General features: G+C 41.3%; 1 protein-coding gene across 1 annotated transcript in view; it reads right to left on the bottom strand.

Annotated features, from left to right (window-relative positions):
• oga (O-GlcNAcase) overlaps positions 1-26,852 on the bottom strand; it is a 39,804-nt gene extending 12,952 nt beyond the window's left edge. Inside the window, exons 1-13 of the mRNA XM_071392651.1 lie at positions 26,123-26,852; positions 16,762-16,813; positions 16,467-16,564; positions 15,939-16,069; positions 15,466-15,637; positions 15,214-15,312; positions 14,762-15,046; positions 13,652-13,810; positions 10,395-10,585; positions 9,877-10,131; positions 9,143-9,346; positions 5,448-5,622; positions 422-507 (exon numbers count right to left, since the gene is read on the bottom strand). Coding sequence (XP_071248752.1) covers positions 422-507; positions 5,448-5,622; positions 9,143-9,346; positions 9,877-10,131; positions 10,395-10,585; positions 13,652-13,810; positions 14,762-15,046; positions 15,214-15,312; positions 15,466-15,637; positions 15,939-16,069; positions 16,467-16,564; positions 16,762-16,813; positions 26,123-26,294 — 2,079 coding nt within the window. The 5' untranslated portion in view covers positions 26,295-26,852. The remainder of the gene's footprint in view (positions 1-421; positions 508-5,447; positions 5,623-9,142; positions 9,347-9,876; positions 10,132-10,394; positions 10,586-13,651; positions 13,811-14,761; positions 15,047-15,213; positions 15,313-15,465; positions 15,638-15,938; positions 16,070-16,466; positions 16,565-16,761; positions 16,814-26,122) is intronic.
• Positions 26,853-27,173: the final 321 nt, after the last annotated feature.

Below are 27,173 nucleotides of genomic sequence, written 5' to 3' on the forward strand. Positions count from 1 at the left end.
GGTGGCAGAACGCGTACCCCAAGGAAAAGCAGCATCTCCTTTGGGCAGTCAGCTGAAAGAAATTCGAATTTGAGACACTTTGGAGATTAGAAAACCAGTGTGACTGCTTTAGATGTTTAAGATGTAAGTTCACCCTTTCCCTTTTTAGACTGATCAGACCATACCAGATGCTGGTTGGACCAATACCTTTAGAAATTCACAGGCACTCTCTGTCCAAGACATGGACTTATTTATATAATGATTCTGAGGTATACACCTTTTAAAGAGATTTAAACCTTGTAATAAGCCCACCTTAGACAGACCAAACCCTTTCGCGTCTGCTGTGCGCAACAACCACTTTCTCTTCAAAACAAAACAATTATTTTCTTTACTAGCATTACATCACATTTATGATCTGTGAAGTCAGTGCATTGGTATATACCTGAAACTCTCCTGCTAGACCGCCCCTAAAGGCCCAAGGCTCTTGGTCTCCACTAAGGAACTGTGCAGTGGCCTGACTACGGCACCCTGTTAGGAGCACACAGCGGCGGATGGACACAGCATTACCATGGGACCCAGAGATAGAACGGAACTTGCAGATAGGTGGTGGGCGGGGGTTCAAGGAGGGTCAGGTTATCATTATTTTCCAATAACTCTAAAGAAAATAAAAAGCTTTTTTAAATAATAAAATGTGTAAGAAATGGGTTTGGTTGGACTTGGGGCTCGAGCAACTAAAGCTTACTTTTGTGTGTCTCACTGGGAAGAATCATTGAGGTTATAAAGCCTGAATCAATTAGACTCAAACAGTCTGGTTCACTTGCAGTGAGAACTTCCAAGTCATCCATACTCTAACTAGCTTAACTGACCTTAGATCAGTGTTTAGGGGGAACTCGTCCTACTGTGTAAGCTTCAGCTGCCGTCGCCCCACTGATCCCAGCACCTCATCTGAAGTCACATTCTCATCTAACCTGCCTCAGCACATGACCAGGGAGCAGTACTCAAACCAGGAAGAGCGAGAGGCTTTGAATTTTTTGTTTGTTTTTAAACTCAACATAGAGAGGACAGTTCCGTGCAGACACATAACTAAAAGGGGTGCAGTTTCAGTGCACCTCAAGTGCTCGCTTAACTGGGGAGTACCTACTATGGTGTTGGCACTCTGCTCCATTCTTACGAGAGCAGCCTTGAAATTGTATTGTCAGTCACACCTTTCAAATATATGAGTGATTGCCATCATTGGTTGTTGTGCCTGTGAAGCACTTTGTTACAAAAAAAGTGCTATATAGAGTAAGATCAGATTGATAGACGATGCCACATCTGGTGATGAGGTCTCCTGTCATGTGTAGACACAGATGCAGCACGAGAACATTACAGTAGAGTTAACGCTTCTGCTATAGCATACAGTAACAACCTCACCCTGACTAGAACACTTCCTCTGACGAGGCTGGCTCCGTTCATCACACAGATGCACCCACAGAGAGGAACTCACAGCTAGCTTTTAGCTGCTTGGGAGTGAAGCACCACCACACGCCATTTGTTGACATCAAATAATCACTGGAGACACAGATCTCTATCTTAATAAAACTGTTATTTCACAGTTTTGTTCTGCTTGTCTCAGCGTGTCATGTTGCAATGTAAGTTGCTAGTCGCTTCGTGAAGGAACGACTAGTCACTTTCAAAGCATATTAAAGACTGAAAAATGTGGTGTATACTGTAGTTAGTACCCCCAAACTAGAGGATGGTAGAGAGACTAACAATCTGAAAGCCTGGTGTGAACCCCAGTGTGTAGGTGCACCCAGTGCCTGTCCAAGCCACATCTATGAAAAGGCCTACTGGTAAAAACATACATGTTAGAGAGAAACAAACACTGTCAGAGAAAAAAAGATTGAAATACGTTAACGCTTATCGCTCACTACTACAGCTCGCTGCGCAAAATGTGACTGTGACTTCATCCGGAGGGCAGCTTTCCTTCCATCACCCAAATCAAATCTGATATGAAAATCAATCAAAACAAAAACCAATTACAAAGGTGACAAGGCCTGCAGTGAGCATACGTCGGCCACTGCGATCCAATAGCAGTAGAAACTGGTACTGAGGATTTGTCCATCTGCACACGATGAAAGGAGAGAACAGTAGAAGATGGTCGTTAGTAAATGTGTCCAAGTAACAACACCAGGGAGGAGAAGGTAAGACTGACTGCCGGTTGCACAACTACAAACCAGTAAGGGGATGGATACATAGAATAGAGCTCTGATAGGGCCTTGAGGGTGGTTTAGTAATAAAAGAGAAGCTGTTGTCTACACAACAATAGATTGGCCTGATGAGGGAAAGCCTATATGTTGCTTAATGTTCTGTTTAGCTAGCCCACAGCCAGTGCTGTTTAGAAAGACAGACCTCCACTAAATTATTCACAAAGACCTACAAAATGGTTCTCTACAGTCTAAAATGTTATACTGGTTTATAATGCCATTATAGCTATGATATAGCAGTGGTTCTGCCAGTGTGGGTTTGCTGCCTGCTGTTTATTGTATAGGTTAGAGTCTTCTGCTCTGGACAGAAACCTGTGAATGAAACATGGTTACTGTGTAACCTACAGGCCATGCTAGTGCTTCAGGATTGATCAAAACAGCTTTCTATGGCTGCAGACGACCTCTCACAGAAAAGTTGTTATAACTGTATAATGGTGCATTTGGGATCCCTGACTGGTTGACTCATTATCAAGACATGTTGCATGTAGTTGAGGTGTGTGTAAGATGGAGTGTTGGCTCCGATACAGCTAGAAGAAACTATTCAGGAGAGGCCACGCACTCAGAGCCAGCAATAACACTGGTACACAGAGCATGTGTTGAGAATAGGCTCTGCACTGACCTTGCAGACCTCTGCAGTTACTGCATTAGTGAGGGCATTTAATGAAATTAATAGTTTCAATACGGTAACATTTTGTACCGGTAATACATTGGCTCAGAGCATTCATTGTTATCTTTGTCTTGCACCAGAATGGCCTTCCACAGTCAGTCACCTTGCTCTCCAAGCTCGTTGGCACGCTAAGTGGTGGGAGTGAAAGCAGAAGCCTGTTACTTGACACACAGCAAGCAGCAGTACCCCATATCTGGACCTATCACCACTGATACTGGCAATTCACTTAGTTGTGGTGGACCAATTTATTTCGGGGGGGCTAGCAGTGCAAGCGGCATTCAGTCAGTCGAAAAGTAAAATGAACATATCAAGAAGTTCAATAAAAACAGAATCAAAACCACGATTGAAAAGCAATGTAGCAGATGTCTGCCTGGCACTGGTGGATATATAAACTAAGCCTATATTATCCTAATACTAGCCGTAAGAGCTGACAACAAGAGTGCTCTAGACTCACCTTGAACACAGGTGAAAGCCAAGAGAGGTGAAATATTGCGTTGCCAAGTCAAATATGCTTTATCCATCTGTTAAGCAGACTGGGCAGTGGGCACTAGTTACAGTACCTGTGTAGATTATTAATATGTGCATGACTAAACTACCTAAGACTGGATGGCAGATGAAAAATCATACAGCCGCACTATCAATTTTTATCATGGAGAAACTGTAATATGGTCATAAACATATCGGTAATGCTCATAAAGATGCTTACCTCAATGATATTCACCTTTGTGTCAATTTTCAGCTCATCTAAAACTAGCCATGAGAATAGCTGCATTTTCACTGGATTAATAACTTCACCATGAAGCTTAAAGACGTGACATTTATTTTTTGATGCCTACAGTATATGCGTTTCATGTCCTACACTTACTAACTGTTCTGCTGCTCTGAGGAGTCGGAGTCATGCTGAATTGTTCCAGGTGTTCATACCATACGTACCTAGTTGGTCTGTGTGTATGAGTAGGGACGTCAAACATTCAGGCTGCTGCACGGACACTATGGAGACTCTAGTCTAGAGCATTTTTAAACTCTCTAAATGGTTAAATAAGTGAGAAACAGATGCCATTGTTGTAATAGTTCGTGAGTGGGCAACATATACTATCATCTTAAATTGAAATGTTGAATGACTTAGTATTTTACATAAAATTATTGTATATTGCGCTAATTTCCCTAACGTGGACAATTTGTGTTACTAACTTACACAAGCTTGCATTGTCACCCTATAAAATTAAGTGGAATTACACATCCTTTTTTTTTACCTCAGATTGGTGATGTTAGTATAAAAGTTTATAGTCATCACAATGACATAAGATTGATTGCTTAAAGCATATCAATATCTTAGGTTTTGTACCGTTGATTTTGTAACATGCTGGGATGCGCAGGACTTGGAATGCAGAGTTAATGAAACGGCACGGAACATTCAGGGCGGTCTCTATCAAAGTCGCTGGCCACACACCAATACATGGATTTGACATTCAAACTAATCACTTAAATAACAGCCAACCATTGTCACTGTTGATGTCCTATGCCACGTCGTGATTATTTTACATTAACAGAAAATTAAGTCTATCCCCTTTTCCATGATGGTAGCCTCCCGAAATCAACATCCAATATATAGATATAAGCAAGTTCTCATCTAACCAACCATGTATAGGTTATTCCAAGTTTCAGTGTGGCCGTTGAATAGTGTTAGTTTGAACAGCGCTACAGCTCAAACATTTGCCCCCTGCTTTATTGATTTCAGTGTGATATCGATGGAAGTGATTAACAAAAAAGTGTTACGTACACTGACCGCGTTGGCGACCCACTTGAATCAAAATGCAACACTTCAAAATGCTGTCTTCCACAAATTGTCCTATAACCAGTGATGTTCACATTATTCCCAGATTCAGTGTTTTTTTTTTTTAGCTGTGTTAGTTCTCCCCCCTCTCACGCAATTGATTTCAACATGACATCAATATGAATGGTTGACAAATAAGAGTTGTGTTTCTCTTTCTGTTTCGGTGACCCACAAATCAAAATGCATCACTCCAAAATGTAACGGACTGTCTTTTGCAGGTTGTTGTCTAACCAGTGATGTAAAAAATCTCAGTTTCCATGTGTTTTTTTGTTGTTGTGTTAGTTTCAAAAGCATGTACAACATGATTTCCTCGCTATATCAGTGATTTATTGACACTTGTCAAGACAACTGTATTTTTGGTGCATGTGCAGTTTATAAGGGGCTTATATGATTACTATTGTTGTACATGTATGTGTAGATTGAAAACAGAAACATAAAATGTTCTAAGTGTCACAAACTGTTTCTGCATATTAGTCATTGATTTGGACACATTAAAATAGTTTTGACATTGGGCTATTTATGAAAATGTATTGTCAACAGGAGGCAGCATCAGCATTAATTTCCAATGGCATTGTACTTAAATCAGGTAAAAACTGGTGAATGATTCCAAAAAAGTGCCGCGTTTGATTTAATTTGATGATATATCAGAAATCACCAAAACGGGTTTGCCCTGCCTAATATGAGTGTGGTTGTGTGAGCGTGTGTGTGTGTCTGTGCGTACCTAGCCACTGGACAAAGGACTTGACCATGGAGGTGATGCTCTTGATGTCCCAGATGTAGGGGTAGAGGTCGTAGAGGATGGTGCGGTTGGCTGAATTAGACAGCCTGGTGAACATCTGGATGACCGAGCAACACATCTCCTCAAACTTCTCCGCCCGGGACTTCCACTCCACAACCTGGGGGCAGACAACAGGGTGGTGTTCTTTAGGGCACCCTATGTCTTTAAACAGAATCTTAAATAACCCCCCCCTTTCTATGCCTGTGATATGTGGTTGTCCCACCTAGCTATCTTAAGATGAATGCACTAAGTTGCTCTGGATAAGAGCATCTGCTAAATGACTAAAATCCTGGTAGTCTCTCCCTGTTTCTGTCAATTTTCTTCTGTTTGGTGCTTAATGAACATGACCCAGTTGAGACTTGTTTAAAGAAAACATCTCCAATGGTACCATGGTCACTGATAGAACTCATCCACAGTCTTTAAAAAAATATATGTTTTATTAACAAACAAACAAGGAATAGTCACATGCAAACAAACGTTTTACATTGCCAGGAATCCTAAACAAACAAATCATATTCATTAATAATACAACAAGTTTTAATTGCCTTCTTGTTTTTCATTTTAGTTAGAGTAAAATAATTGCCATATTGTTTAATTCATTTATAAAGTGAAAACAGTTAGGTTTTGAATTAGACCATTTGCATTTGTGAATATGAAATGTGCCTAATATTAATTCAATATACAACATCTTTATTAATGTCAGAATTTCTCAAATAAACCATTATATCAAAACAATTAAATATTACAACTGGTCCTGTTTTCTTTGTAACAAAGTTCTATATGTCAATCCATAACATTTTACTATAAATACAGGTTAAAAAAAACTAATTTAAAAGGGTTTATTCCATTCCACAGAAATCACAATTAGTCAATATTCAGCTTGAATCTTTCCAAAACATGTTGTTTCACAGGATAAATTCTATGTATAATTTTAAATGAAACTTCCTTTACCGTGTTACTGATACAATATTTTCCATGCTTTCCCCCTTTGTATATACCATAGATATTCGACCAAAACAATCTTGCTGAGGTAAATGTAGTATCACAAACAATATCCCTAATCTGTTTATTACTATTATTTATCTTTTAGGATGTTAATATGGCCAATGAATATATTTTCATGTAAATCGATGTTACTTACATCAAACAGAGGAATACAAAAAATAAATAATAATATTGGAATCGCATCAAAAACAATTGCATATTCTTTCATGGTTATGGGAATTCTACAATTATCAAGAAATTCCCCATATAAGAGTAGATATCCATCCTCATTCAGTAACTGCCCAAAGAAAATATTTTTGTTCTTAAACCAGTTAAGAAAAAAAGAGAGACTTATTTTTAAATAGTATATCTTTGTTGTTCCATAGAAAGTATCTGTGAGGGGGAAAATTGTGTTTATATGCTAACATCCAAGCTAAAAGTGCCTGCTCGTGGAATTTGGCCAATTCTAGAAGGATTTCTATCAACATCAAATTTACACCGGAGCAGAAATTCTAAACCACCAAGAGTCAAATAAATACACACGGAAGACATTCCAAATACTATTTTGGTTCTTAATATACTTCAGAATCCAATTTATTTTCAAAGTATTATTTAGAGTATTGAAATCTAAAACCTCAAGGTATCCGTGTTCTTTGGATTACTGAGAATATCTTTCCATAGATAGTGAGGCTTGTTCCTCCAAATAAAATTATAAATGGGGATAAGTCAAGTGATAACAAGACATGGATAACCCGACCTGGATAACCATCAGCTTCAGACAATAAAACCTGACCATTTGAAATAATCTCTCAGTAACTAGAGGTTCAATTTCTTATTTATTTTCAAGAAAAACTCCACCATACAGGAAACTGCTTTAGAAACCCTATTCTTGTCTCTTAAAAATATGGTGGTATCATAGTTTAAATTTATTGCTGAAATACCTTGAAAATTCCCTTTCTTGATATGAAAAGCCATAATTTGAGTAACCAATACAAATATAAATGCTAATTGGTTACCTCTGCCTAATGCCATGTCCAACATCAAATCTTTGAGATGTCCCGTGCGCTAATTTCACAGAGCTAATACAACCACTGTATAAAGTTGACTGCTTAAAAAAGTCACCAAACCCCCAAAAACATACCGCTATGAACAAACTCATGTTTTACAGTGTCAAAAGCTTTATTAAATCTACAAACTTGAGAAAATGATCAAGGATGAGGTTATTATAGTCAATAATATCTAAGATCAACCTGATGTTATTACTAATGTGTTGACCATACATAAAACCAGACTGTTCTTCATCAATTATATGACATAAATCTTGTTTCCACCTCTTAGCAAATACAAGGGCAAATAACTTTTGTTCATTATTCAACAGGCTAATGGGCCTCTAGTTGTCTATATAAAAGACTAGCCTTATTAGGTTTGGAAATCAAAGTAATTACACCTTGCTTTAAGGAAGCCGGTAACTCCCCCTTTTCTATTGATTCTTGGAACATAGTAAGAATGAAAGGAATCAATCGATCATTGAATGTTTTATATAACTTGCTTGTTAAACCATCACTTCCAGGGAATCTATAGTCCTTAAGGCTTTTAATACAATCTGTTACCTCAATTTCAGACAACTCGTCACAAAAATCTCTGAAATCATTATAAATCTTCATAGCAGTGTTTGCTACATTGTCCCCCCCAAAAAAATCCATATTGGAAGTTGACTGGGCTGATGTATACAGATGCTGATAAAATTGGGAAACATGCTGAGAGATTTCTTTTGGATTTTTATTTGGAGTAATTGATCATTAATTTACATCAGAAGTCATTATATTATTTCTCTCTCTTGACACAAGCAATTTCTTTCCCCATCGTTTCTATTTGCTTATTTGAGCTGTTCTTGCCATAATATGGACCTGGTCTTTTACCAAATAGGTCCATCTTCTGTATAACACCCCTACCTTGTCACAACACAACTGATTGGCTCAAACGCATTAAGAAGGAAAGAAATTCCACAAATGAACTTTTAACAAGGCACACCTGTTAATTTAAATGTATTCCAGATGACTACCTCATGAAGCTGGTTGAGAGAATGCCAAGTGTGCAACGCTGTCATCAAGGCAAAGGGTGGCTACTTTGAAGAATCCCAAATATAAAATATATTTTGATTTGTTTAACACTTTTTTGGTTACTACATGATTCCATGTGTTATTTCATAGTTTTGTTGTAAAGAAAAAGCCTTGAATGTGTAGGTGTGTCCAAACTTCGTTTTTGTTGCAACTGCAGCCTAAAATGAACAACTTTGAGAGACACCTCTAAAATTGTTCCTCAGCTAGAGATTTTACAACCTCTCATGCCGCCATCTTGAGCGACCCCTCATCCACAGCCTTAGTTAGAACTAAATGTATCGACACAACAAAACGGTCATCTCTGTGAGGAGATTTTACATTGTGTGTGCCACTGCATAGATACAGTTTCAGTGTTTTAGACCCACCCCCAATGGCTGCATAAAGGTACTACACAACTACCATTTTGTATCGCAGTGGTGATCACCACCACACCTGAATATTTCATAGCTCTGAATATCAGAAAAACTTCTAATGACTAACAAGGCTAATTTAGGGATAATCTCCCTCCTCCCTACCCATCCCTCCATCCCCTACCTTCTCTGGTTCCTTGCCCTCGCAGTTGACGCTGACGGTGCTGCTATTGGCCCGTAGCCAGTTGAACTCCTTGAGCATGTGCAGGGCTTTGGGTCCGTATTCATAGGGCAGGTAGAAGAGCTCAGCTAGCAGGGTCAGGTCCTCCAGAGAGAGAGGCTCTGCCGTGTACAATGCCTTCTCATTGGGACCAGGCACAAAGACATCCTGAAAGACAAATAAAAGTAATTGTTTAAACATAAGTCACTTAATTGCAAATCACTTTGGAAAATCTGAGTCACGGACACACACACGTACGTCACACACACCAGAACTGGGTTCAAACACTCTTGAAGATATATTCCCGACACAAAGACATTTGAAAGTAAGTATTTGTATATTTCTTGTTTGAAAATAAAAGTAGTTGAATATTGGAATGCATTTGGAAATACACTTGGAGAGTATTGGCATGTATTTTAAAATACACTTGTCTGTGTATTTGAGTATTTTAAAATACAAATATTTAAATACTCCCATGCATTTGAACCCAGGTCTGGTATTTGAAATAATGTATTTGAAAATAGTTTCAAATACTAAGCTATTTGTAGGAATTGTTTTGAAAATACTTTCAAATACTTTCAATAGAAGTAGTTGATTAGGGCCGTATTATTTGAAAATACACAGAACATAAGTATTTAAATAACAAATAATAAAACATGTATTTGAACCCAGTTCCGACACACACACAAACGACTTACCTGTTTGAGCTGTTCGTCTGTCTGCATGGGGGCCATGTCAATGTCCTCCTCTGGAGACTTGGACTCAGGAACCAGGACTTCCCTGTCTGTGTCCATGGGCTTCAGATCCTCTGCCATCTGGTCTATAAGGACCAGGCTGCTCTTGGTCTCAGTTGCAGCCTCTGCTACAGGGTCTGACTCTGGGTCCGTCTCATCTGGTTTCTCCACAACCATCTCCATGGGCTCTTCGTCAGACTCCTTCTTCTCAACATCCACCTGAACAACATTAGAAACGCTTAGAAAACGTTTAGGAAACAAGTTATTGCCTCACCATCTTGGTGAGCCCATGTAGAATTGTGTGTTTATTCTTGATCAGTTGTAATGAAATATTTTGTTTTGTTGTACTGTATGTAGACTGTGAGACTTGACACAACAGAGACAAACCAGGGAAACCAACTTGAAACCATTGGATGTGCACTGCATACTGTATGTTCTACCCTATCTAATATAAAAATGATCTAAGTTAAATCAGTAACTACCTCCTCCACCTCTTGTTGTTGTTGCAGTCTCTTGGCCATGGGGTGGTTGTTGGGGTCGGGGGCGCCTGTGGGGGTCATGATGGGCTGTTGGAACACTGTAGTGACTGTAGTAGCAGAGCAGAGGGAGGAGGCACCTAGTGATGACACGTCAATAGCTGAACTCTTAGCTCCGCTGTGGGGTACCTGGCGACCTGGAGAGGAGACAACAGAGACATTGTCAACATGCTATACAAGAGGCTTTTATAACAAATATCAACATACTCAACAAAAATAGAATGGCTAGCTTTAATGCATGAGTGAAATAAGTGTTTGAAATCCAGTGCTGAATTTTTAGAGACATTTACCATTGTTCCAAATGATACAGTATGAAGTAAGGAAACACACACACATTATTTAAGTTATTTAAGTGACAATGCCCGAGAAGCAGGTGTTCGGAGGATATATTGGCACGGGTGTTTAGGCCCAAGACGAAGTCGAGGGCTGGCAAACCGTTCCAATATATAATCCAAACACTGGCTTCGAGGGCATTATCACTTTTATACAACGGGTTACCAAAATATTCTAAATAATGATTGACATTTTTTCATTAAAAACATTATTTTGATGCATTTATTCATACTATTTCATCCTTCCACAAGATATAGTCCCGACACAAATCTAGGGTTGCTACCCAATCCAGCTGGTCGTTTGTTCTATTGGCTCTGTTGACAGAGATGCGACCCAGTCTTTCAGTCTTTTTGTTCTGTATCTATGGACGCGACCCAATCGTTCGTTCTAAAATGTTCCATTGCCATACTGGCTGGCAATGTTCTTATCCCTTCCTTGCTAGCTAGCCAACTACAAAGCAACAATCTATCCGCAATATTAAAGCTGGTCCATCCCCTAAAAAAAAATATATATATATATATATATATATATATATATATACAGTGGGGAGAACAAGTATTTGATACACTGCCGATTTTGAAGGTTTTCCTACTTACAAAGCATGTAGAGGTCTGTAATTTTTATCATAGGTACACTTCAACTGTGAGAGACGGAATCTAAAACAAAAATCCAGAAAATCACATTGTATGATTTTTAAGTAATTAATTTGCATTTTATTGCGTGACATAAGTATTTGATCACCTACCAACCAGTAAGAATTCCGGCTCTCACAGACCTGTTAGTTTTTCTTTTAGAAGCCCTCCTGTTCTCCACTCATTACCTGTATTAACTGCACCTGTTTGAACTTGTTACCTGTATAAAAGACACCTGTACACACACTCAATCAAACAGACTCCAATCTCTCCACAATGGCCAAGACCAGAGAGCTGTGTAAGGACATCAGGGATAAAATTGTAGACCTGCACAAGGCTGGGATGGGCTACAGGACAATAGGCAAGCAGCTTGGTGAGAAGGCAACAACTGTTGGCGCAATTATTAGAAAATGGAAGATGTTCAAGATGACGGTCAATCACCCTCGGTCTGGGGCTCCATGCAAGATCTCACCTCGTGGGGCATCAATGATCATAAGGAAGGTGAGGGATCAGCCCAGAACTACACGGCAGGACCTGGTCAATGACATGAAGAGAGCTGGGACCACAGTCTCAAAGAAAACCATTAGTAACACACTACGCTGTCATGGATTGAAATCCTGCAGCGCACGCAAGGTCCCCCTGCTCAAGCCAGCGCATGTCCAGGCCCGTCTGAAGTTTGCCAATGACCATCTGGATGATCCAGAGGAGGAATGGGAGAAGGTCATGTGGTCTGATGAGACAAAAATAGAGCTTTTTGGTCTAAACTCCACTCGCCGTGTTTGGAGGAAGAAGAAGGTTGAGTACAACCCCAAGAACACCCTCCCAACCGTGAAGCATGGAGGTGGAAACATAATTCTTTGGGGATGCTTTTCTGCAAAGGGGACAGGACGACTGCACCGTATTGAGGGGAGGATGGATGGGGCCATGTATCGCGAGATCTTGGCCAAAAACCTCCTCCCCTCAGTAAGAGCATTGAAGATGGGTCGTGGCTGGGTCTTCCAGCATGACAACGACCCGAAACACCCAGCCAGGGCAACTAAGGAGTGGCTCCGTAAGAAGCATCTCAAGGTCCTGGAGTGGCCTAGCCAGTCTCCAGACCTGAACCCAATAGAAAATCTTTGGAGGGAGCCGAAAGTCCGTATTGCCCAGCGACAGCCCCGAAACCTGAAGGATCTGGAGAAGGTATGTATGGAGGAGTGGGCCAAAATCCCTGCTGCAGTGTGTGCAAACCTGGTCAATAACTACAGGAAACGTATGATCTTTGTAATTGCAAACAAAGGTTTCTGTACCAAATATTAAGTTCTGCTTTTCTGATGTATCAAATACTTATGTCACGCAATAAAATGCAAATTAATTACTTAAAAATCATACAATGTGATTTTCTGGATTTTTGTTTTAGATTCCGTCTCTCACAGTTGAAGTGTACCTATGATACAAATTACAGACCTCTACATGCTTTGTAAGTAGGAAAACCTTCAAAATCGGCAGTGTATCAAATACTTGTTCTCCCCACTGTATATATATATATAGAGAAAAAAGCTAGCCAACTACAGCTAACTTACAGTCATGTCAAACAGTGCAGACAGAATAACAAAAGTAGCTGCATTTGCATAAGCTGTTTTCTAGTGACATTTATTTGGATACATCCTGAACAATAAGATACTGAACAATAAGATAATGAGGCACGATTTCACCTGGCATAGAAAATGGACTCTCACGTCAGGACACTGTTACTCAGAGGAGCTAGTAAACAACACAGCTAACACAATATCTTTAAACTGAAGCAGGAAAGACTGCAAACTAGCAGTCTAAATTATGCCAGCTGATTCATGATTTCGACTGGCTGAGAAACGCTGCCTTCCTCTGTCTAGACACGTTCATTACTATGGGACAGTTGGAGATCGAATTTGAATATTGAAATAATGTTGCAAATGTCAGAGATAGACAGCAAGGTTTATACAAATCTCTGCTGTTAAAAATAAAATGTTAGTCTGAAAGAAATGTGAGATAATGTCTAGATGCTTTTTATAGGAGATACAGTTTATAAAGTGCCTGACTGGGCTGATGAGACAGTGGATCGCGCAGTCGGAGGGAACTGGGTAAATACGCATTTTAACGTCATAGATTTAGCCGGTGGTAACTTGTGGCCGGCTGGAATGTGCTTTTAACCAATCAGCATTCAGGATTAGACCCACCCGTTGTATAAATGAGAGATGATAGGTAGGTGACGGTTCTTACTGTTGTACTGGTGAGGCACTACAAACTCCCCCAGCCACTCTGTGAGGGCCAGTTTCAGGGCCAGTTGAGGGCTGTACAACATGTCTGTCTCTAACTCCTCATCACTGCCCTCATTCTCCAGCTTGATCTGGATAGACACAGTACTGTCCTCTCCATCCGCTGAGAGGAGGGAGGAGGATGGAGGAAGGAGAGAGAGGGGGGGAAGGGAGGGAGGGAGGGAGAGAAGGAGGAAGGGAGATAAATAAGATTAAGATTACTTTATTGGTAAATTTCACACAAAATCCAACTGAAATTTGAGTTCTGCTTTTAACCCAACCCCCCGAAAGACACATACAGGTTTTGGAGAGGTGCGGGGGCTGCCACACTGATAACCAAACAGATCACCATTACCAGGTGTAATGTACAAGGCTGTTTGAATACTGTGAAAGTACCTCCTTCCCTTCCTCTATTGGAGTAATCAATAACGTGATTGGATTTAATTGAAAGCCATGTAATCTGAATAGACACAATGCTGTCCTCTTTCGAGGATAGATCTAATATTTTGTGTCATTAAAAACCAAACAGACACGAGACTTTGGCAGCCATTTCGTGTACCTTGTGTGACGGTGAGTGACCCTACTCTACAAATACCAAAACATTCACTGGTTCTCCAAATAGACACGTGTCTCCAACACGATACCCTGAGGAATTCACACATGAATTAACAAGCAGAACCACTGCTAAAGACCCTAAGCCTTTAAGACAGGGATGACTACAAGGGTTACAGTCCTGTCCTACTGCTCTTGGTTTCTATGTTGAACTTCATTAATCAATTATTGTCATTAATTGGCAATAACACTCTCAGATTCAGGACAACAATGAAAACCAACACACACAGCAGTCGTGAGGACCAAAGCTGTACATCCCTGCTTTAAGAAATTTGTATTTTTAGCTCAATCTGGCACATTGCAGAACATAATGTCCCTGACGAATAAACCTAATAAAGTAAGTGAATAAATAAATAATTAAATAAATGAAGTCCATCCCGGTCAGACGTACCCATGACGATGATATTATGTGTAATTTCATAGTACCCGAAACCGAATGTGCCAGAAATCAAGTCAGACTTACTCATGGCGACATCCTTGCGCACTCCGTTCATGTTGGACTTGTACCAAGTGGCCAGGGTGTGGATGGCCACGAAGTTGGACTCGAACTCACAGTTGGGGTTGGTGAGAACCCCCTTGAGGCGGGGGATGAGCTCTGTGGAGCGCCCCTTGTACGGCCCCAGGAACAGACGCTTCTGGTCGTAGTCGTTGGCATGGATATTGTCCCAGATTACCGGAGCTCTCTTCAGGATCTTAGAGACCTCCTCTATGGACTCCACTGTAATGTCTTTGGATACCACCTTAGGACCTAGAAATATAATGTCACATAGATGTAGGAGTCATGCAAGTTCTAAAGTATATTAAAAAATGTGTTACAAGGTCCGTTACTGTGTTTTTATCTTATAATGGTATGGTTAATTCCATCTAATGAGTGCCAAAACATGTGGGATATGAACTAGTTTGGATCTACTGTACCTGTCCACAGCACTTCAATACCAGGCAGCAGCTTCTCTCCCACTGTGTGCAGGTAGGGAGACTGGGCCACATTGGGGTAGCAGAACGTTCCACAGTACTCTGGTTTAGGGAGACAATGAAAAACATACATGAAATCTATATCTTCCTTCAACTTTGAATCCAGACCAAATTTCAGTAACAACATACATGTGGGATATGAACTAGTTTGGATCTACTGTACCTGTCCACAGCACTTCAATGTGTGTGTGTTACCTGTGGGGCAGAAGAGGAAGGTCTCAGGCTCTCCCAGGTACTGAAAGATCTCGTTGGTGATGGACACCTGGGCATGGGCGAAGGAGCTGAACACTTCCTTGTCGGCGGGGCACATGTTGTGGTCGATGTCGTCAAACAGTAAGGCAAATGACTTGCAGCCAAAGTGAGTCACCTAAGGGAGAGAATGAATAATGATATGTTATGTTAAGACTCCGGCAAACGAGTGAGTGCAGACCGTCAAGGATGTAGAGGCTATGTATTCCATCAAGGATGTAGATAAGACTATAGGCCTACATTCTTAACTGTGGTGAAAGATTATCGTTATTAGCAAGATAGTACTCCTCTAACCCAATCCTAAAATCTCTATAAGCTCATAATCTCTATAAGCTCATAAGGAGTTATTTTAGTGCGTCGTCTGAAAGGAGGAGATGCATTTAAAAAAAACATTTTTAACAGTTGGTCCAGTTGGTTACCTGGTCCAGTTTCCTCTTGAGTGTGGACACTTCTTTCTGGTTAGAGAAGGTGATGTCTAGGCCTGGGGAGATGGCATAGATGAACTCGGTCCCATACTCCTTTGCAGCACTGATCAGGGTCATCAGTTGTTCTATAAGAGAGAGATGCATTAGTTACAGATACTATTTCACATCAGCGTGACACCCACTCACACACACTCAGTATTGATGTGAAATATGTGAGGCATGGTTTGTTTATGACATCGCTGTATTGTAACGAATATTTCAAATATGTCCTGAAATGCTGAAGGGGTGCTCAGACATAGGAATGTAAAACAAATGCTATGAGTAGGTTCAAGGCGGCAACTTAATTCCCTTCGAAAATGTTTCATGCTGACGCGTTTCAGAGCAAGCTTCTTTATCAAAGCAGAGCACTATCGCAAGAAGCACAAGCAGCAACACCTGTGCACTTTCGTTTGTTTATTACATATTTGTCTGTATATGTGACAGGAATCAGTTCAACCCATGGCCATGATGAGACAACCTTACCTGCTTCTTCTACTGAGTACATCTCTCTCCAGAACATCCTGTGTTTGTAGTCATCTTTAGGCGCGTAGAGGTATGTGTTCAAGCCCCATTTCTGCTGTCTGGGGAACAACACATATTGTGATTAACACAGGCTTTGTGTGACATGGTTTGTTTATCACAGAACATATTGACTAAATTGATTTAAGCCATTTCTAATTTGATGATATTGAAAACTTCAGTACATTCACTGATCCCATTATGATAGAGCACTATTCAACACCATATGCCAGCCTGCTGTACATAACTATTAAATTACCTCCTGAACAGCTCTTTCCTTTGTTCCATTGTCCATGGCCGGCCGTAGAAGCCTGTTGCAAACAAAAGAAGAAAGATTGTCATTTAAGCCCTTGTTCTACTTACCCAGAGGCTTATGGATGCTATTTGAATGTCTCAGCGTGCAGTATGAAGGAAGTTAGCTGACGTTTTGCAAGCCAATGCTAACTAGTGAGCGCAATGACTGGATAAAAACGGTATCCACGAGTTCATCCGACTCTGGGTAAGTAGAAAATTGAAAGAATCTTAAAATGACAGAATCTCACAGTATCCCTTTAACACACACATCAAACATTCCAGGCCTGCAGACATCCATCCCTATCTATTCCCCTGGCTGTGTACATTCAGCTGCCATGTGTGTGCCCTGAAGACTGTATGGGTGTTGCATCAGGCTCCTCCTTGATCAGTGTTTTCCACACATACTGTAGCAAGAGGCTGTTGTTTAACAGTGTTTTTTGTAGCACATGTGATGGTAGAGTTTGTGAAACAAATACCCACTGGATTGACGAAAATAATAATATAATTCTGCCAGGTCATATCAATGGGCTACTTTGTACAGTTGTGGCCAAAAGTTTTGAGAATGCCACAAATATAAATTTTCACAAAGTCTGCTGCCTCAGTTTGTATGATGGCAATTTGCATATATGAAGAGTGATCAGATGAATTACAATTAATTGCAAAGTCAAGAGGGACTTTGCCATGCAAATGAACTGAATCCCCAAAAAACATTTCCACTGCATTTCAGCCCTGCCACAAAAGGACCAGCTGACATCATGTCAGTGATTCTCTCGTTAACACAGGTGTGAGTGTTGACGAGGACAAGGCTGGAGATCACTCTGTCATGCTGATTGAGTTCGAATAACAGACTGGAAGCTTCAAAAGGAGGGTGGTGCTTGGAATCATTGTACTTCCTCTGTAAACCATGGTTACCTGCAAGGAAACACGTGCCGTCATCATTGCTTTGCACAAAAAGGGCTTCACAGGCAAGGATATTGCTGCCAGTAAGATTGCACCTAAATCAAACATTTATCGGATCATCAAGAACTTCAAGGAGAGCGGTTCAATTGTTGTGAAGAAGGCTTCAGGGCGCCCAAGAAAGTCCAGCAAGCGCCAGGACTGTCTCCTAAAGTTGATTCAGCTGCGGGATCGGGGCACCACCAGTACAGAGCTTGCTCAGGAATGGCAGCAGGCAGGTGTGAGTGCATCTGCACACACAGTGAGGCAAAGACTTTTGGAGGATGGCCTGGTAGCAAGAAGGGCAGCAAAGAAGCCACTTCTCTCCAGGAAAAACATCAGGGACAGACTGATATTCTGCAAAAGGTACAGGGATTGGACTGCTGAGGACTGGGGTAAAGTCATTTTCTCTGATGAATCCCCTTTTCGATTGTTTGGGGCATCCGGAAAAAAGCTTGTCCGGAGAAGACAAGGTGAGCGGTGCCATCAGTCCTGTGTCATGCCAAAAGTAAAGCATCCTGAGACCGTTCATGTGTGGGGTTGCTTCTCAGCCAAGGGAGTGGGCTCACTCACAATTTTGCCTAAGAACACAGTCATGAATAAAGAATGGTAGCAACACATCCTCCGAGAGGAACTTCTCCCAACCATCCAGGAACAGTTTGGTGACGAACAATGCCTTTTTCCAGCACGATGGAGCACCTTGCCATCAGGCAAAAGTGATAACTAAGTGGCTCTGGGAACAGAACATTGATATTTTGGGTCCATGGCCAGGAAACTCCCGAGACCTTAATCCCATTGAGAACTTGTGGTCAATCCTCAAGAGGCAGGTGGACAAACAAAAACCCACAAATTCTGACAAACTCAAAGCATTGATTATGCAAGAATGGACTGCCATCCGTCAGGATGTGGCCCAGAAGTTAATTGACAGCATGCCAGGGCGGATTGCAGAGGTCTTGAATAGAGGTCGACCGATTATGATTTTTCAACGCCGATACCGATTATTGGAGGACCAAAAAGCAGATACCAATTAAATCGGACGATTTTTTAAAATTTATTTGTAATAATGACAATTACAACAATACTGAATGAACACTTATTTTAACTTAATATAATACATCAATAAAATCAATTTAGCCTCAAATAAATAATGAAACATGTTCAATTTGGTTTAAATAATGCAAAAACAAAGTGTTGGAGAAGAAAGTAAAAGTGCAATATGTGCCATGTAAGAAAGCTAACGTTTAAGTTCCTTGCTCAGAACATGAGAACATATGGAAGCTGGTGGTTCCTTTTAACATGAGTATCCAATATTCCCAGGTAAGAAGTTTTAGGTTGTAGTTATTATAGGACTATTTCTCTCTATACCATTTGTATTTCATTAACCTTTGACTATTGGATGTTCTTATAGGCACTTTAGTATTGCCAGTGTAACCGTATAGCTTCCGTCCTTCTCCTCGCTCCTCCCTGGGCTCGAACCAAGAACACAATGACAACAGCCACCCTCGAAGCATCGTTACCCATGCAGAGCAAGGGGAGTAACTACTCCAAGTCTCAGAGCGAGTGACGTTTGAAACACTATTAACGCGCACCCCGCTAACTAGCTAGCCATTTCACATCGGTTACACGAGCCTAATCTCGGGAGTTGATAGGCTTGAAGTCATAAACAGCGCAATGCTTGACGCACAACGAAGAACACGAAAGTGCTGTTTGAATGAATGCTTACGAGCCTGCTGGTGCCTACCATCGCTCAGTCAGACTGCTCTATCAAATCATAGACTTAATTATAACATAATAACACACAGAAATACGAGCCTTAGGTCATTAATATGGTCGAATCTGGAAACTTTCATCTCGAAAACAAGACGTTTATTCTTTCAGTGAAATACGGAACCGTTCCGTATTTTATCTAAGGGGTGGCATCCATAAGTCTAAATATTTCTGTTACATTGCACAACCTTCAATGTTGTGTCATAATTACGTACAATTCTGGCAACTTAGGCGGCCCAAACTGTTGCATATACACTGACTCTGCGTGCAATGAACGCAAGAGAAGTGACACAATTTCACCTGGTTAATATTGCCTGCTAACCTGGATTTCTTTTAGCTAAATATGCAGGTTTAAAAATATATACTTCTGTGTATTGATTTTAAGAAAGGCATTGATGTTCATGATTAGGTACACATTGGAGCAACGATACGCACCGCATCGATTATATGCAACTCAGGACACGCTAGATAAACTAGTAATATCATCAACCATGTGTAGTTATAACTAGTGATTATGATTGATTGTTTTTTATAAGATAAGTTTAATGCTAGCTAGCAACTTACCTTGGCTTACTGCATTCGCGTAACAGGCAGTCTCCTCTCGGAGTGCAATGAGAGGCAGGTGGTTAGAGTGTTGGACTAGTTAACTGTAAGGTTGCAAGATTGAATCCCCCGAGCTGACAAGGTGAAAATCTGTCGTTCTGCCCCTGAACGAGGCAGTTAACCCACCGTTCCTAGGCTGTCATTGAAAATAAGAATGTGTTCTTAACTGACTTGCCTAGTTAAATAAAGATTAAATAAATAAGATTAATAAAACAAATCGGCCAAATCGGTGTCCAAAAATACCGATTTCCGATTGTTATGAAAACTTGAAATCGGCCCTAATTAATCGGCCATTCCGATTAATCGGTCGACCTCTAGTCTTGAAAAAGAAGGGTCAACACTGCAAATATTGACTCTGCATCAACTTCTTGTAATTGTCAATAAAAGCCTTTGACACGTATGAAATGCTTGTAATTATACTTCAGTATTCCATAGTAACATCTATGTATCATAGTAACACATCATAGTAACAACATGACAAAAATATCTAAAGATACTGAAGCAGCAAACTGTGAAAATGTATATTTGCGTCATTCTCAAAACTTTTGGCCACGACTGTAGCCTCCAACAGTGGCCCAGGTTTTTGGCATAGATGGCATAGATGGTAAAGCTCTCATTTCTGGACTGCAACATTGTAAGATTGTGCCCTCCACGGCACTTGATATACATGGATTGGTAGGTTACACTATACTTAGATACTTCAAATACTACCTAAGACACTTTGGCTATTTACCTCCATACTCAATAAATGGTGAAACAGTACGTGTGATGGTGTTCTTTGTCTGTATGTATATGCATGAAACGTACATTATGGAAAACATGTCTCACACTCAGTCGTAGTTAGTAGAATAATGAATTTATTGACAAGATCTTAGCACTCAACTTTTAGAAGATTAGTAGGAAATGTAATCATTTAAACCACCTAAATATACTCCCATTCAATGAACATTTAGTATTTGAAAGTCAAACATTCATTTCCCAACTGCTTTTTTTATAATCCTACAGGCTCTTCCTCATTTTCCATACCTTAAATTACAATGCATCCAACATTATGCATGCTCACCATGGTATAGGGCAGCTGCTGTTTGAGAACTCATCTGTTTTAGAAATCAAACTCTGGTAACTTAACAGAGCACATTGTACAAATGTTTTTAGAGAATATTGTATTTTAAGGTATGCTATATGTACTGGCTAATATGCAACGGTCATTTTTAAATCTCCATTCTAGCATACATGACACACCTTTATATCTACAGGCTTTTATTTGGGCTTCCATTCAAAGTATATGATTGAATTTCTTTAAGCCTGCAGTTAGTTACTTGAAATTAGATAATCATGCCAAAACATGATTCAACAATTGAATTCACTGACAAAGAGATAACTCATGAAACACAAATTGACATTTACAGTAGAAGGCTAGTCTAACATTGGCTAGCTTTCAATAAATTGGCTAAATGGTCAACGTAGTTACCTCTTCATATGAACAAGACAATTCATATTGTACGCTGCATATTTCAAATGCACTCAAACATATATTTCTTATTTCAGTCTGGAAGCTAGCTACCTATATCTTTTCCTCTTCATCAGACAGTAGCTAGCGTATTCACAAGAGGCTGTGTTTACATCGTAGATAGAAGCAGGCCATTGGCTACCTTCATCACAAGGGGTATGTACAGGAGATCTGGTTGGTTTAGTTTAGTAGGCAGTGTTGAAATATACTATTTATGAAAAAAATTGCAATAATTGAAGGTGCCAACAATATTTTTTACTGTCATTACAAAGAAAAACAGAGGCGGATAAACCAAAAAAAAACATCTAATGATGCACTTAGCTGTTCACTCCAATTTGCATACCGCCCCAACAGATCCACAGACGATGGCATCTCTATTGCACTACACACTGCCCTTTCCCACCTGGACAAAAGGAACACCTATGTGAGAATGCTATTCATTGACTACAGCTCAGCATTCAACACCATAGTGCCCTTAAAGCTCATCAATAAGCTACGGATCTTGGGACTAAACACCTACTTCTGCAAATGGATCCTGGACTTCCCGCCCCCAGGTGGTAAGGGTAAGTAACAACACATCCGCCACACTGATCCTCAACACGGGGTTCCCTCAGGGGTGCGTGCTCAGCCGCCTCCTGTACTCCCTGTTCACCCACGACTGCACGGCCAGGCACGACTCCAACACCATCATTACATTTGCCGATGACACAACAGTGGTAGGCCTGATCACCGACAACAACGAGACAGCCTATAGGGAGGTCAGAGACCTGGCCGTGTGGTGCCAGGACAACAACCTCTCCCTCAACGTGATCAGACAAAGGAGATGATTGTGGACTACAGGAAAAAGAGGACCAAGCACGCCCCCATTCTCATTGACGGGGCTACAGTGGAGAAGGTTGAGAGCTGTCCACATCACCAACAAACTAATATGGTCCAAGCACATCAAGACAGTCGTGAAGCAGGCACGACAAAACCTATTCCCCCTCAGGAGACTGAAAAGACTTGGCATGGGTCATCAGATCCTCAAAAGGTTCTACAGCTGCACCATCGAGAGCATCCTCCTGACTGGTTGCATCACTGCCTGGTATGGCAACTGCTCAACCTCCAGCCGCAAGACTCTACAGAGGGTAGTGCGAACGGCCCAGTACATCACTGGGGCCAAGCTTCCTGCCATTCAGGACCTCTAAACCAGGCGGTGTAACAGCTTCTGCCCCCAAGCCATAAGACTCCTGAACATCTAGTTCACCCAGACTATTTGCCTTGCCCCCCCACCACCTCCACTCTGTTGTCATCTATGCATGGTCACTTTGATAACTCTACCTACATGTACATACTACCTCAACTGGCCGGTGCCCCCGCACATTGACTCTGAACCGGCAACCCCCGTATATATTGTTATTTTTTGCTGCTGCTCTTTAATTACTTGTTACTTATCTCTTAACCATATATTTTTTAAACTGCACTGTTGGTTAGGGGCTCGTAAGTAAGCATTTCACAGTAAGGTCTACACCTGTTGTATTCGGCGCATGTGACTAATACAATTTGATTTGATTCAACGAGTGGTCTGAGGCAGGCGTTAGATTACGAACTTTTCAAATACAAAGTTAATGGCTTTGGGAAACAGCTCGAAGATTTAAAGATGCACTATGCAGGAAACGCTGAGCAATTTCCAGGTTTCTAAAATTCTAATAGTTCACCTAATTTCAGTTTATGTGACAAAACAAGCAGTGTAGAGAATCATTGTACATTCTATAGAGCTGTAAAATGTATTTTTAGCCAGCAGCATACCACCCTGCATACCACTGCTGGCTTGCTTCTGAAGCTAAGCAGGGTTGGTCCTGGTCAGGCCCTGGATGGGAGACCAGATGCTGCTGGAAGTGGTGTTGGAGGGCCAGTAGGAGGCACTCTTTCCTCTGGTCTAAACAAAGATCCCAATGCCCCAGGGCAGTGATTGGGGACACTGCTCTGTGTAGGGTGCTGTCTTTCGGATGGGACGTTAAACGGGTGTCCTGACTCTCTGAGGTCATTAAAGATCCCATGGCACTTATCGTAAGAGTAGGGGTGTTAACCCCGGTGTCCTGGCTAAATTCCCAATCTGGCCCTCAACCATCACGGTCACCTAATAATCCCCAGTTTACAATTGGCTCATTCATCCCCCTCCTCTCCCCTGTAACTATTCCCCAGGTCGTTGCTGCAAATGAGAATGTGTTCTCAGTCAACTTACCTGGTAAAATAACGGATAAATAAAAATAAATAATTTTCCATAACCAAAATTATTGTATTTTCAGCTGTTTGAAGCTGGTGTACAAAACTTAAGATCGAAACTTAGTAAAGGGAAGCTAAGAAATAGCTCACATAGAACAGAGAGAACAATTAGAACAGATCAAATCAAATTTTATTTGTCACATGCGCCGAATACAACAGGTGTAGACCTTACAGTAAAATGCATACTTAAAAGCCCTTGACCAACAATAACGTTGGAGAGATAAAACAAATAATTAAAGAGCAGCAGGCTAGAGTTAAATCTAGACTTGGTTTCCTCTATTGTAATCGCTTCTCTTTCACCCTAGCTGCCAAACTAACCCCGATTCAGATGACCATCCTACCCATGCTAAATTACGGAGACATAATTTATAGATTGGCAGGTAAGGGTGCTCTCGAGCGGCTAGATGTTCTTTACCATTCGGCCATCAGATTTGCCACTAATGCTCCTTATAGGACACATCACTGCACTCTATACTCCTCTGTAAACTGGTCATCTCTGTATAACCGTCGCAAGACCCACTGGTTTATGCTTATATATATAAAACCTTCTAAGGCCTCACTCCCCCCTATCTGAGATAACTACTGCAGCGCTCATCCTCCACATACAACACCCGTTCTGCCAGTCACATTCTGTTAAATGTCCCCAAAGCATACACATCCATGGGTCGCTACTCTTTTCAGATCGCTGCAGCTAGCGACTGGAACGAGCTGCAACAAACACTCAAACTGGACAGTTTTATCTCAATCTCTTCATTCAAAGACTCAATCATGGACACTCTTACTGACAGTTGTGGCTGCTTTGTGTGATGTATTGTCATCTCTACCTTCTTGACCTTTGTGCTGTTGACTGTGCCCAATAATGTTTGTACCATGTTTTGTGCTGCTACCATGTTGTGTTGCTACCATGCTGTGTTGTCATGTGTTGCAGCCTTGCTATGTTGTGGTCTTAGGTCTCTCTTTATGTAGTGTTGTGATGTGTGTTTTATATTGTATTTCTTATTTAAAAAACATATCCAGGGCCCCCGTCCCCGCAGGAGGCCTTTTGGTAGGCCGTCATTGTAAATAAGAATTTCTTCTTAACTGACTTGCCTAGTTAAATAAAATAAAAAAATAAAAATCAGTAAATAACAACAGCGGGGCTATATACAGGGGGTACCGGTACAGAGTCAATGTGCGGGGGCACCGGTGTCGAGGCAATTGAGGTAATATGTACATGTAGGTAGAATTATTAAAGTGACTCAGATCTACAGCTTCTTAGGAGAAGAGTGCAATTGCGGCTTGCAATTAGTGGCGTTCCTGCATGTGGGTATTCCTGCATCTGCAGGACACCCTCTATGCTTCTCTATCGGTACATTTTGAAGCTAGGACAGGCGGGAGGTGGGAGCGCTCCAGTACAGTAGGTGGCGTTAATGCACAATCACGTTGTATGCCAGCCGCTGATAAACCACCCAGAAGAAGGGGTGGGAGGGACAACGGTAACTAGGTAGCCATACACCGGTAGACCGTGTCCTTCATCCTGGTGTCACCCCAGCCTCCCACCTGCTGTGCTAGCAGGAGGGAGGAGACCGGTAGACAGTGTCCTTTCGCCCCCGCCTGTCAGGCAGTGTTTTCCCACTGTTCTGTTAACGACAGTGAGTGCAGGTGTTCGGCAGGCGGGGGCGAAGAACACTCTCTACCGGTTTCGCTCCCACTAGCTAGCAAGGAGGACTCCGGGAGGCGAAAGAAAATCAGATAATACATTCAATGGGATGCTCGAGGGGGGGTGTTCATGAATCCCATTGCATGTGGAATACCCACATGCAGGAACGCCCCGAATTGCAGGCTGCAGTTGCACACAAGATCTCTGCTTATAGACTTGCTTTCAATGAGAATGACAGATCTATAACTCACATTTCTATGTGAATTTGGTCAGATGGCCCAAGCAGTTACATATTGCAGCTTTAAGATGCTCATACGAAGTTTCTAATGATAGCCGTATGATGCTTTTGGGAAAGCAGACCGTGATCGATTTTAAAATAATGACATCCCATAATTCCTCCGAATGGGTCATCGACCTTGAGCAGTTGTTAATAGTACAATGGAGTGTTAATAAGTGTCCTGCATTATAACAATTGTTCTCTAATTATTCTGGCATTCTTTCTGCATTTGACTAGTATGCTAATCTTGTATGCATCAAAATCATAACACGAAAATCACTAGCTATACCAAATCAATTAGATTTTTGTTCAATATATGTTCTACTCACCCTCCACGACTCCACTGATGAATTTCCTGCGGCCCGATAGTTCCACCCCGATGCTTCTCGGTTCTTCCACTGAGCCAGGGGCTTCTGAACCAGCCTCAGACGGCCCCGAGCTTGGGCTCGCCTCAACCTCCACTTGAGACGTCCCCACCACCGCCTTACCTTTCTGAACCATTTCTATAGACTGTCTGTTCTCGTAGCTAGCAACAGACAGGGTTTGGGGGGAAAAAACGTGCTTGGACGAGGGGAGTCTGACCCGAAACTCCGACAATAGGAGGTTAGCAGGCCATCCGGACGGCTTGAAAGGAGAGGGGAAATGAACCGTGTAACGTTAGTTTACTGACAATCCCCGGCGTTGTTCACAGGCCGCAGTGTGAAAAAATATTGCTCGACTTGTCTGTCCAAATTAGATTCTTGCAAACTATTTTCTAGTTAAACGAAACGACAGCTACTAGCTTCAGTTAGTTGCCAATCTGTAAAAAATTAAGAAAAAGTCTAGCTAATGTAACGTTGCTGACTATCGTCGTGTACCGCTGTGCTAAAATACTTAATTCAGAATAATATTCGTTGACATATTCGTGCGCTAAAATAATACAATTACGAGTAATCAATGAACGTTATGATTTTCCCCCCGTTGAATATATATTCGTCTTCTAGATTTTCCCTGGTTTTCGCAGCTTCTTCCTGTTTACACCGATTGCGCATGCTCAGAAGACTGGATCAAACCAGTCACAACCGGACTTTTGTGACAAAACACAATTCCATAACCAAGATAGTAGAGTTCCATAACCAAGATAGTGGACATCTTCTTCTTTGGGTTGACGGTTCGCATCCAACTTTTGGGTACGTACACCGCCACCTACTGTACTGGAGTGTGAGGCCAGTCACGGCCTACCTACATTAACGTCCAGTAATACAAAATTGTGGAAAAGGAAAATTACCCTGCCATCTATTAGCCAACACACAAAAGTGAAAAACACCACCCCATTCTACTATTTACCCCTATCTAATCCTACTCCAAGCCAACGGTCTGGGAGGACAAAACACTACCACT

The sequence above is a fragment of the Salvelinus alpinus genome, chromosome 3 (genome assembly GCF_045679555.1).
Source record: "Salvelinus alpinus chromosome 3, SLU_Salpinus.1, whole genome shotgun sequence".
Lineage (NCBI taxonomy): Eukaryota > Metazoa > Chordata > Actinopteri > Salmoniformes > Salmonidae > Salvelinus > Salvelinus alpinus.